At 41.4% G+C, this 13,133-nt stretch overlaps 1 protein-coding gene across 8 annotated transcripts in view; it reads right to left on the reverse strand.

Annotated features, from left to right (window-relative positions):
* Positions 1 to 1,752: 1,752 nt before the first annotated feature.
* The window catches only part of TSPAN5 (tetraspanin 5), a 268,547-nt gene continuing 257,166 nt past the window's right edge, over positions 1,753 to 13,133 (reverse strand). For all 8 annotated transcript variants that reach the window (XM_039845767.1, XM_039845764.1, XM_039845769.1 and 5 more), the window contains 5 exons: positions 11,175 to 11,345; positions 8,777 to 8,902; positions 6,692 to 6,739; positions 6,479 to 6,595; positions 1,753 to 3,974 (listed from right to left, as the gene is read on the reverse strand). In XM_039845767.1, the coding sequence (XP_039701701.1) occupies positions 3,909 to 3,974; positions 6,479 to 6,595; positions 6,692 to 6,739; positions 8,777 to 8,902; positions 11,175 to 11,345 (528 nt within the window). In that variant the 3' untranslated portion in view covers positions 1,753 to 3,908. The remainder of the gene's footprint in view (positions 3,975 to 6,478; positions 6,596 to 6,691; positions 6,740 to 8,776; positions 8,903 to 11,174; positions 11,346 to 13,133) is intronic.

A 13,133-nucleotide genomic window follows, 5' to 3' on the forward strand; every position in this document is an offset into this window, starting at 1 on the left:
GAATTTCATCATGTCACCATGACAAGGCCATAGCTAGTATATTTCCAGGCAAACACTGCATTTTCCTTCTCATTCCAAGACTAGGCTTCTTACCCCTGGGAGGGGAGCACACAGAAACAGCCCTAGGGCCTGACTGGAGAGGGCTGGCCATGAAACCCAGTTATTGGCCAGTGTTCATGGAGACGTTCCCAGTGCTTCCTTGGAGGTCTAAACAGGATTTCCCTAGAGAAGCAGGGCTTCGTGGAATAAATGACAAAGAGAGCTGGGGAAGGCCAGCCAGGTCGCTGGGCTCCGGCTCCTCATTGTTCAGCCCACCGGCTTCCCAGGGCTGCAGTCCAAGCCAGCCGGAAACAGATGCTGAGAGGAGCTCCACAAAATGGCAGAATTATTCCATTCCTGCCCACACAAACGCAGGGCATGAATGGGAAAACATTTTGCGGAATAAGAAAAAAAAGCCAAGAGACACTTTTCAGAACCCCCTTGAGAGGACTGGGACCTGCAGCAGGAAGAAACTGAAAGACAAAGAGAGGTTTATTCCTCAGTAGAAGAAAACAAAGTAAAGGCACTTCTTTTCCAAGTGCTTCGTAATGCAAAATTCTACTTTTTAATTCCTGTTTTCATTTTTTAAAACAGTATTAGGTATTTTTAAATCGTGGAAGCTATGTTTGTGTAACCCGTCCAACAATAAATATAGAAAAATTTAATAATCACCCTCCAAATGTATCTTCTTAACACAAAAGAAACATTCTGTAAATTCTAAGTTTTGGAGACAAAACACCCTTTTACAAACTCTGAGCTGTAACATTTCTCTCTTTGGCCTAGAGTTTGCCATGAGCAAGGAGGACTAATTACTTCTACGGCACAGCTAAGAAAACTCAAGTAATAGTGATTGGTGATCTCCCATTACTCCTGACAAATTTCCTTAAAGTCAGAATAACATTTTGGTCTCAAATATCCAGGGGAATGAGGCAAAATGTTTCTCAAAGAAGTCTTAGCACAACGTCAGGGTCCGAGAATACTATATGAACCTTAAATTTTTGTTTTCACTTAATCTTTGGAGAAAATCCTTGGTAGTTTGAAAGGTAGAAGTCTTCTTCTGTGGTGATAATTCAAAATGAAAGGACATTTAAGTTGATATTTCTCAAACGGGTTTTTAAGATTCCTGCTCTAAGAGATGACTAGAAGTTATTTTCTTAGAAAAGGGTTGTAAATATTATCAGGATTTACCTAGGCCCACTGTGCATTCAATTTTCAATGAGAACATCTTAAAAATAGAGGCTCCAGCTCCCCTACTCCAGAATTGCTAGGGGCAAAGCCTGATGATCTTTATTCTTCATGGTCCCCATGTGATTGTGACCAGCAGACAATGACCTCAAGGACAGAGATTTCCTACATACCCGGCTCTGCCCCTGTCTTTCATTAATCAGCATCCAGTACCAGAAAGTGACCTTTCCCCTTTAATCACAAAACACTCCTTCGCCCTTTCCCCTTAGAGAATCGGACCCGTGCAATGCTTCTCAAAGTGTGCTTCCGAGACACGTAGTGAAAGCATCATCCGGGAACTTGTCAGAAATGCATTCTCAAAGCCCACATGAGACCTACTAAATTAGAAATTGGGGTGGGGGGGGCGGCAAACACAGTAATCTGATTTAATGAGCCATCCAGTGATTCTGACGCACACTAAAATTTGAGAACACTGGATTAGAGATTTTCGCAATTTCAAGAGAGAAGAAATGAAGACATAACTCCACGTAAGGTAGAACCAAGTTTATTAATGACAGCCTTTATTACAACCATTCTGAAGTGTAAAAAATAAAGGGTGATTCATTAAAATTTAAAACTCACTTGGACTTGCTGTTTGGCCTTTCACTGGATGTGCCAAAGGGTGGGAATCTTGCCTGGTTCTGAATCAACTGGTCAGATGGAGTTCACTGGAGAATGAGGTAATAAACATAAAAGACAAGGGTGCCAACTGGAGAGCTCAAGTCTTCTCCATGTTGCAATGACATTACAGAGGACAACTGTGGTAGGAGCAGAGACGAAATAAAATAATCTTACAACTGGAATATGGAATGAACATCTCTAACTTTACAGAGACACAAAAATACACACATGCAGAGTCATACACACACCCAAACTCTGGAGACTAGATTTTCAAATAATTTTTGTCCTTTTTCTGAGCAGACTGACACATTCATCAGCCAGAGCGATGCAACATGAGAGTGAAATGGAAAACCTTGCTAAATTTCCACAAAGTATGCTAGCTGGCTGCCCAGTTCTGTTGGCAAATGTGTCATCACCATGAAATATGCCTGTGGTTTTCCCAGCATTCCACAGACTATCTACTCCCCAGGAGAAGGACATCCTGGTAGACACAAATTGGATTAAAATCTGGGGGCAAAATTCGTCCCTCCCACCTGGAGTCAGAGCAGGGGGTGGGTGGCAGCACCTGGAGGTAGTTTCCCAACTATGTCACAGAACACTTGCCCCGCCAATGTTCTCCCTTCCAAAGTATTTGTGCTTTGTCACCATCCTGACAGTTAGTTTGCACTAAGAGAAGGAGCACTGCTCATGCGTTATATATATATGTGTATATATATATTTTTTTAATAAAAGGAAACTAAAACCAGAAGGGAAAAAAAAAAAAAGACATTAGAAGCTTTTTGATTGTGTCAACACTGTTTCAGGATTAGGTTCCCTTCCATTCAAACAGACAGTTGCGGGGGCGCCACTGCAAGAGAGGCCATAAAAACCAGGTTAAGAGGCTGTTGAGGCTACGGAAGCATTTGCAACGGCGCAGCTGGTCTCTTCCCAGCCGAGGAGGACTCACCACACCTCTCGAGGCCGTGAGACTATCAAATAAATGCTGACCGAATCACGTGTATAGATGTTCTAGGAAAGATGGCAGAAAGAGAAGCTATTGGATCCGTATTCATAAGTCATGCGGGGAGATTACACACAAAAAAAGTTAACGGTTGAGCTTGTGAGAAAACACTTTAAAATTTAACAAACTGTATCATAGCTTTCACTTTAGGGAGACAAAGAAAAAAAAAAAAAAGCCAAAACCCCAGCGTATTCCAGAGTTTCCAGAGAATCCAGCACCTGATTTGGAGGGCTGGGGGGAAGGGGTATTTAACTAATACCTCGTCATTAACCTCATATTCTCCTTGGATTTCATTGATAAATAAAGCTCAGGCCTACTTAGGAAAAAGATCTGTCCTGCTAAAACCCAGCATCATGAAGCAGTCCCACATCCTTGCTCAGTGCACACGGAAAACACAACTTCTCTTGTAAGTAGATACTCCAGGAGCCCAAGTGTGCCCACCAAGCTACGTGCTGACAGTGATTACCAAATCTGAACCCAAAGACAAGCTGTTTTCTTCTTGGGCTGAGAGATGTAACAGTTCCTTGAAATGTACGGTAAAGGGATGCCAGCCCCCAGCCCATGCAGGTCAGGGGTCAAGTTTTAGAACAGATGCACTTCATTAGGCCATGGAGCAGAAGGCAGTCCCTTCAAGGTGTGACAAAAAGCAGAGCTGCCTCTCTCAGCCTTCCAATTACCAAAGTGGAGAACAAGATTGTGTTTCCCACAAATTCAAGTACATCTGGGTCCCCTACCCTCCCTTTTTTTTTTTTTTCTTTTTTGGTAAGTATCCAACCACCCATAAATTCATGGCTACAGTAGAGATTCACGGCGCAATGACTTTCATACTGGTTATTTAAAAAAAATTCTGTCAGTAAGCAGCATTTCCCAGTTTTACCCCCCAAAACAAGTCCTTGGCAGCTCCATCAGGTGGGTTGCAGGATGCCTCTGTGAGTGGGGTCCATGCAGCGTGGACTCGGGTGGGCACGCTGGAGGGTTCGGAAGGCTGGGTGTGTCCAGTGTCTTCAGCAGCCGTTGCAGGGGTCTACCAGCTAGCCCTGACAGCTTCGATATCGCTAACCAAATTCTGGGCCAGGCATATCCCAAAAATCTGAGAAAGGAAGAAAAAGAGTCAAACAGCGCAACTCTTACTTTCATTAGGCTTTTCCTTGCCCAATGAATCTCATTTTTCTTATCTTTGAGTTTTTAAATTGAGACATAATTCATATACTGTAAAATTTATCCTTTTAAAGTGTGTAAGTCAGGGGTTTTTAGTATATTCACAAGGATGTATAACTCTCACCAGTATCTGATTCCAGAACATTTTCATCGCCCCAAAAAGAAACTGTATCCATTCATGGTCATTCCCATTCCCCTCATCCCTAAAGCCCTGGCAACCACTAACCTACTTTCTATCTGGATTTGCTCATTCTGATCATTTCACATGAATGGAATCATATAATACCTGGCCTTTTGGGTCATTCTGCTTTCACACAGGGAAATGTTTTCAAGATTCAACCATGTTGTAGCATGTACCAGCAGTTCAATTCTTTTGATGGCTTGAACAATGTTCCATTATATGGATAAACTATATTTTGATTATCTATTCATCAGGTGATGGGACATTTGCAGGGTTTCCACTTTTGAGTTATTATGACTATAGTGCTACTATGAACATCGGTGTACAAGTTTTTGGGTGAACATTATGTTTTCAATTCTTTTGGGTACATACCTAGTAGAACTGCCAGGTCATGTGGTAATTGTATAACTTTGAAGAATTGCCAAATTTTTTTCCAAAGAGGCTGCACCATTTTCATTCCCTTCAGCAATGCATGAGGGTTCCAATTTCTCCACGTGCCTCAACAACTCTTGTTACTGTCTTCTTTTTTTAATTACAGTTGATCCCTAAGCACCATGGGGATTTGGGGCGTTAACCTCCCGCATAGTCAAAAACCCACATATAACTACAGTCGGCCCTCTGCACACTCGGATTCCCAATCGTGGAGTTGAATCTTGAAACAACTCAAGTCAGCTGAACTATGCAGGTCAACTAAACTGTGGTCAATTGAAAAAATTCTGCATATAAGTGGACTCTCACAACTTAAACCTATGTTGTACAAGGGTCAACTGTGTATCCACCCTAGTGTGTGTGAAGTAGTGTCTCACTACTTAGGTTTGTGGTTTTGATTTAAATTTTCCTAACAACTACTGATGTTGAGCATCTTTTTCATGTGCTTACTAGCTATTTTTACTTTCTTTGGAGACATGCCTATTCAAATTCTTTGCTCATCTTTAAACTGGGCTTGTCTTTAATTATTGAGTTGTTCTTTATATATTTTAGATACTTTACCCTTACCAAATGTAATGATAAAAATATTTTCTCCCATCCCGTGGGCTGTCTTTTTACTTTCTTGATAGTATTTTCAGCACAGAAGTTTTTAATTTGATGAAGTCCAATTTATCTGCTCTTTCTTTGGTTACTTGTGCTTTTGGTGTCATATCTAAGAAAACACTGCCTAATCCAAAGTCACAATGATTTAAACCTATATTTCCTTCTAAGAGTTTCATAGTTTCAGCTCCTATATTGTGGTCTTTGATCTATTTTGAGTTGATTCTGTATATAATGCGAGGTAGGGGTCCAAGTTCATTCTTTTGCATGTAGATATTCAGTTGGTCCAGCAGCACTGTTGAAAAGACTATTCTTTCCCCAGTAAATGGTCTTGGCTCCCTTGTCAAAAATCTACTGACCATAGATGTATGGGTTTATTTCTGGACTTTCAATTCTATTCCACAGATCTATGCCAGTATGTACTACCTTGATTTCTGTAGCTTTGAAGTAAGTCTGGAATTGGGAAGTATTAATTCTCCAACTTTGTTCTTTTTTCAAGTTTGTTTTGCTATTCTGGGTCCCTTGCATTCCTATATAAATTTTAGAATCAGCTTGTCCATTTTTGCGAAAGAGGCAGTTGGAATTTTGATAGAGATTGCACTGAATGTGTAATTCCATTTGAGGAGTACTGCCACCTTCACGATATTAAGTCTTTCACATCTATGAATATGGTAAAGCTTTCCATTTATTTAGGTCTTCTTTAATTTCTTTCGAAGCCAGTGCCCCATCTGTGACCTTCAAAGAAAATATCACATCTCCGCAAGATGAAAAAGCCTTGCTCTTGGGACCACCCAGAAGGAAAAGTGGGCGTTCCTTTCCCTCACTAGTACTTGGACAAGTTGGTCCAGAGGCAGAAAGGGGCACAGCATGTCTGTGAAAATCCGAAAAGCCTTACCTTTGCCACCGGGATCCACTTCTGACCATTTCTATCTGCCCGGCTGTCACAATGCATTATTACTAAGCCTATGGAAATGCTGGAATGCCAGCAAGCAACTACTGACCCAACCAATTTCTCCATCTTGAAAGGAAAAAAAGACTTCCTGAAGTAGTTCAGGATAGTAGCAACTAAAATCAGAGCTTTACTAAAATACAGACCTGTTCTCCAGCCCCTCCAATTGTGTCTTAAAAACTGTGCCATTAAAGTGATTAAGCAAAGCTCCCCTTCTGGCAAGGCCTCTCTCGGGGCATCATTTCCTGGTGACATCCAGAAAGGAGCCTTGTCTTACCTGTAACAATGCAATGCCTATGAAAATACCAGCCACGATGGTTAAATTGTCCTGCAACCACTTCTCGAACTGGGGCACACAGCCTTTCGTGTAGATTACAATCTGCTGATCAACTTCCTTCACAAGGGAAGAGGAGAGCACAGCGTCACCATGCAAGTTCAAAAGCTCCTCCAACACCCTTTGTGCTAAGTGACAAGGTGATATTCCACTTACTGGTTTTTGCCTGGCATCGTAGCCACACTGAGTGTTGATGACATCTTCCTGGTGGAGAAAGAAAACAGAACAGTGAAATGCACTCCTGTAAGAAAGTCCACCTAGGAATTAGCAGGAGATGCCCACTGAGTGTCAGTAATAAAATGTACATTTTGGTACTCAGATGGACCTTGTTAAACACTTACACATTATCCCATGTAATTATTATAACAATCCTCAGAAGTAGGTATTAAATATGCCCTCTTTTCCAAATGAGGAAAACTAAGGCTCAGAAAATATCAGAAAAGAGAGCAAGCCCATTATGCGGGAGGCTCAAGATTCAGAGTTGACAACCTCAAAAAGCTTATGTGGTTTAGGGAACTGGAGACAGATGAAAACGATGGTTAAAGGGCACAGTGACTAACTTCATTTTTTGCTTTCTTGAGAGAACTTCTACTTTTTGATTTATATACTTCTGTATTATTTAAATGTGTTTTCAATGAGCATGCATCACTTCATTAAAAACATAATACCCTGATTACATAAGACAGACAGATGCTCTGACATCCAACAGGCCTGATCAGAAATGTGGGTTCCCCTCTTTTAGGTTTGTTTAGTTTTTCCCTCTGCAGGGTAAGAGAGGATCTTATTAGCTCAGCGTTTATGGAATGAGATAGCTCTACCCAGAGGCTCTGTTTTGAAAGGGGAGGCATAATGCCTTCTGAGGATCTTCAGAATTCTCCTGATGGAATGTAACGCAGGGCAGGAACTGGAGACAGAGCACGGTTTGTAGCTGCTGACCAGCGCCAGGCTGCCTGAGTGGGCACCCCGGGCTCTGTGCTGGACACTCCTGCCTGTCAGCTCTCCTCAGAGGAAAGGGAGAAACAAGCCAGTGGGAAAGGTCAGCTTTCCGGGCAAGGTCCCGGAGCAGGAGAGCACAGCCTTTATGGATTCTCAGTCTCCTTCAGACTGAGAATAACAATAACAGCTCAGGCTGAGCCCCTGATGGGAGGCCTGCAGGGAACTTCTGCTTTTCTATCCCAAGACCACAGCCTTTTTTAAAGAGCCCCACACCCTCTACCTTGCAGGGGGAAATGGCCACTGAACTCAACAGTGCCCGCTCTGCTCTGCTCAATGAGGGGAAAGGTGGCTCTGGGGGTGGACACTTGGGGACTGATGGGCCAAAGAGAGGCAAAAAAGTCCAGAAGGAGTGCGGGCAGGAGCAACTTATATATGTTGTTCTAACACTCAACCCTGGCTTTTAAACTAAAACAAAGGTGTTGCATTTTAAGTCATTCTATATATAGGTACATAATTGGACCAAAAATATAATCAAATCCACGGTATAAGAGATTGGCTTAAGAACAGGTGTATGTATGTGTGTATATATCTATCTATCTATCTATATCTATATCTATATGTCTATATCTATATATCTTTATATATATCTATATATCTATATATAGGGTGTGTGTGTGTGTGTGTGTGTGTGTGTGTGTGTACATTTTTAAAATAAAATACAAACTGTAATTACCGTAGTCATTACAACGAAGAGCGTGGGCAGCTGTGGCCCTCCCACATAGTATTCTAGCCCTATCTCATCTCCAACTCTTCTATTCCTAATATGTCTCCCAGAACTAAGTCTAGAAGAAAAAGGTCACTAATCCCAAATCAATGCAGATAGCTCTCATATAAGCCCATCCTTCTCATAAAAAAGGAATAACAGACAATTTAGGCAGGCTGCCTGAGTCTGAAGCTCAGCTTTATCTCTTCTTAGCAATATGAGCTTGGGAAAGTTATTTAAACTCCATGGGCCTTGATTTCACCTGAAAAGGGAAGATAATGGTGGTACCTACCAGTAAGAATGTTACGAACTTAAATGAGCCAAGGCACAAAAAGGCTCAGAATGGGAGCCAGCACGCAGTGCTAAATTAACGTCAGCAATCATTACTCCTACTGGGAAGAAGTGAACACTATACCCCTCCGGGAGCTACAATTCGAAATAAGCAAGTAAGAAGAGGTTTCAAGAAAAAAAAATCATTGTGCTCATCCCACACACCAGTGTGATGCACAGAGCAGGCCAGCAATTTCCTGGCATCCACTTACTGCGGGGTCTTTAGTACAGCAGGAGAATGGCACGCCGCATCGCTCCCGACTTGCATTGGAATCTGTGCAATTGAAGTAAATATTTAGGTTCCAATCATCAGCTCCAAAAGCCCCACAGCACTGCCACTAGAGCAAACAGGAGAGAATTAGAACATCTCGACTTGGAGGCCGCCAGGCACCGACATTCATACACCCGCCCAAACGACCAACACCCACCTTCTGCCAGCATTAACCTTCTCTTCTGTCTCAGAATTTATTTTTAAACCAAACTGAACCTAAACAGCTCCTGTAAAAGCTTCCAAAATAATTAAGGCTGAAGGTGTGTAAGGATGTGCTGGCATTATGATGTAAAAGATTGATGAGACCCATGGGGGAAGGGCAGAGCAGTTGTACAGCAGGGCTCCGTTAGAATAAGATCTGTTTGGTTTGAGTACACGTAGGAACATTCTAGAAAGATAAACAAGACACTAAACAGTAGTAGTGTCTGAAGGAGGCAACTGGGGTTGTGGGTGGGATGTCTAGAGACCTACTTTTTGACAAATCTGATCTCTAACCTTAATGGATTTTAAAATCTGTTTTATTTAGGTATCACTGACATACAATAAACTGCATATATTTAAAAAATGCACAATTTTATGATTTTTGACATATGTATATATCATAAAACCATCACCACACTCAAAATCATGAACATATCCATTATCCCCCAAAGTTTTTGAACGTTACTTTTCACTATATGTTAGTACTCTGAATATTTTTAAACGAGAGCACGCATTTACATTTTTATATTAAAAAATGCAACCATCTAATTAAAATATAATAAAACAAGCTGTTACATTCAGTGGGGCTTCAGCAGGGCCTGATTCAAGGGCTGCTCCCTAAGTTCCCCTGTCATTTCCCTGGGCTGGACTAGCTCGATTTGTCTCAGTTAAGTAAACATCAAGTCTTGACCATTTTAAGCTTTCGGGACCAACAGCTACTTTAAAACATTAAACTCCATGAGAGAAAAAGAGAATCACATGAAATGACAGTATTTCCACATAAAGCAGACAGCATTTCAAGAGAACGTGTACACGCATGTTCCTCCAATTCATCTGGTCCTCCAGGGGCTGGGGCTGTGCATCTCGGGATTTGCCTACAAAGCTCCATCAGGTTTGTCATGCAAACTAGGCAGCAATAATACTTGGCAAGGTGTGAGCTTGCATCCATTATGACCTAACAAAAACAGTGAAGTCTGCTGAGGAGATGAAACAGGGCTTAATTTCACACCTGAGGTACAGCTTGCTCTAGGATGGTCCTTGCTGCCACTGAACAAAACCAAAACAACTCAGCTCAGTTCTGAGTGCCTAACACAGGAGGCTGGTCGCCCCCAGGTAGTGCTGAAGCAGCCTTCTCCTCCCTACATCAAAGGGGACCCCAGCTCGTTCTGGAAAACTGAACCATTGGGCTTCTGTTTGCCCTCCAGTCCTGCCGTATACATTAATGTCACAGACACCGCTGTCCAGGTCTGCTCAGCTTATCCTATTTTGCAGTATGCAAACAAACGCCTGTCAGTTTGTAGGTCAATAACACCTTAAGCCTGATATAAAACCATGTACATCTTAGAGTGTCATAATATCCCCATAAGTTAAACAGTAGCTATTATTATTTCCATTTCATTGTTGGGGAACTAGGTCAAGGTCCTATTAGCCCAAGGTCACTTAGCTAATCAGATTTGGGCACTAGATCTGTTATCTTCTGAGCCTTGTCGATACTGCTTTGCATTTTGAGTGGAGCAGGGCATCTGTTACTTCCTTTGCATTGCAGGGGCTTTCACATTGAAATATTCAGAAACTTGGGTAGGAGGGGGCTATACTGTATAGATTCTTTGTTAGAGGCCACCACAGCTTAGAACTTTTCAACTTTCAGTTTTAATCTCAAGTGCTATAATGTTACTTCAATAGATATATTTTAGGAAATTCGTGGGCAAAGATTCTACCGATAAGTATAGTACTCTCAGCTGTGAAGTGTGGAGGGTGACCATAAAGGGGGCAAGGAGTAAGAGAGAATCCACATTTAATCTCAAATAAAATGTTAAAGCTATAGCAGAACTATACTCTTCAAATGTCAACAGGAAAGGGAACTGTTATTAGAACCTTCTTGCTTAAGAGTTTTCTTTTGTGGTCCTCTCAGTAGAAATTAAGGTAAGTGAAAATAAGACATTTCCATTTAGGGTTCGAACCATAGAAGTCATAGGGCAAGTCAGAAAATAATAAGTAGACAAGGAAACAAACCAAAAATCATGCAGAAAAGTCAGAGGTAGGTTTCAGCTGGCAGATGCAGAAGCCAGGAGGATGTTCTTTGGGGTCATCCTTCTGAGAAGGCTTTCAACTTGAAAATAAACCAAATTTAAACTTACATATTCCTGGGTGAAGTCTATGAGGTTTTGCAAATCAATGTCATCCCTGTACGCTCTGATGTTGTTGTTTATAAAGAAATACAGCTGGTCTTTGATCCAGTCTTTGAAAACGAATGCCAGAACCCCAGCGGTGAGCTCCAGGAAGAAAATAATTCCCAGGAACACAGAAAACTAAGAAAAAAGACACATGCACAGAGAAGAGTTATAAGGGCTATTCCGATCACATTCAGTTAAACAGTTCCTTCTAAAAAGGTTTGTAATTACATTCGGTTTTTATATACAGCTAAAGCAGATAAACTTCAGTTTCTTAAGATTCATTAATAAAATATGACAGTCCAAGAAAGGGTTTTTAAAAATTACGTCGCAGTCACATTTTGGGGCTCTGGTGTTCCCTTTGGCAATTAACCAGCAAAGCACATAAGCAAACATGGATATCAGGAATTTCTCATTAGACCCACATTAAGGCCTAATGAATTTCTCCTGATTAATATGCTGCTAGACGCTAAACAAAGACCTGTCCCTATCTCTAATGAGCTTATGAAATGTTGAAAAGTAAATTATCCCAATATTTTAAGATCACCTGTTATTTGCTACTATGGCCTTGATCCTGTGTGCAATATATTCCTTTCATGGATTCAGACACTGCTTTCATTCCCCCTTTGTACCTGCTATATAGGGTAAAACAGCAGACATGTTTATCTTAAATGAAGAGATCAAAGAGGAAGCAGAGGGTGACTGTGGCATGAAAATAATTTCCCATCGTGAAAACGAAATGAAACCACTGGGTTGAGGGCCTTTCTTTGTGAAGTACATTTTAAATATACTTCGGTCTCAGAATATTTTAAATAACATCTGGCTAACGTAGAGACTGCTGGCTAATGTAGACACCAAGAGTTTTAAAATGAAGGTGAGAGACCATGGGTAATGTGGTAACTGACTATACATCTGGAGAAAATTCCCTTCCATCTAGAAGACTCAGAAGAGCCTCACCTTAGTCATATCAACATACTATTCACACCCACGGTTCTTTCCACTTCCTACAACCCCACACTCTTACTCTTTTCAAATATTTTTGCTCAAATCGATTATGAGAAATGAGGCTGTGAAGGACCAGAGGGGAAGATAAACTGAAAGCAAACTTCTGATGACAAGAGCAGAAAGAGTGACACTGGGGCCACCCACACCTGCTCAGCAGAGCTCCTGAAGGCTGCAGGGCAGTGAGCGGTGGAGGAAGCAGAGGGAGCTAAAGCTGTCTGCTGTGTCTACATTCAGAAAGCAGACATCAAGCAGCCAACCAGGAGAAAACTGTATTAAGGAAAGGGTACAAAGGAAACTACACAGTTATTTAATACAATTAAAAAAAGACCAAAAAGCTTACGGTCTTATGCGATTTTGGGGTGGGTAGAGGAGAGGACAATGGGGTGGGGCCATTTCATATTAGATGTCAGTATATCTGACAGTGTTTATCCTGGGTACCAGGTGCTGTTCTGGGAGAGTAGTAGGGTGAGCCGTAGGGTGGAAGGAAGAAATTAAGTGCCTGGCAAAGTCTAGGACCCAGTTCTAGATCCTTCAGCCCAGCCCCTCAGGTTCCACAGAGCTCCTGGTTATCTGTCCTTGATGAGTTCACTAGAAATAGAATCTAAAGAGTTAATTATCATCAGTGGTACCAAATTTCAAAATAAGCTTTCCTTAATCTAGAAAGAGAGTTGAAAAATTTGTATCAATTTTACTCAGTGCCTATTCTATAGCATAAAACAACTCCCATTTCTTTATTAAGTACCACTTCTGTATATGGAATTATGACAGTTATCACAAAAACGAGAAAATCATAGCTAGCTCATATGCGCGTACACACAAAACACCGAGAGAAGTCAAGCAAAGTTTTTCATTAGATTTTTGTTCTCACCTCGTACACACTAGGAAAGTGCATTTTCCAGTTACCTTGGTAAATTTTCTCAT

This window comes from Pteropus medius, unplaced genomic scaffold, assembly GCF_902729225.1.
Source record: "Pteropus medius unplaced genomic scaffold, Ma_sr-lr_union100, whole genome shotgun sequence".
NCBI lineage: Eukaryota > Metazoa > Chordata > Mammalia > Chiroptera > Pteropodidae > Pteropus > Pteropus medius.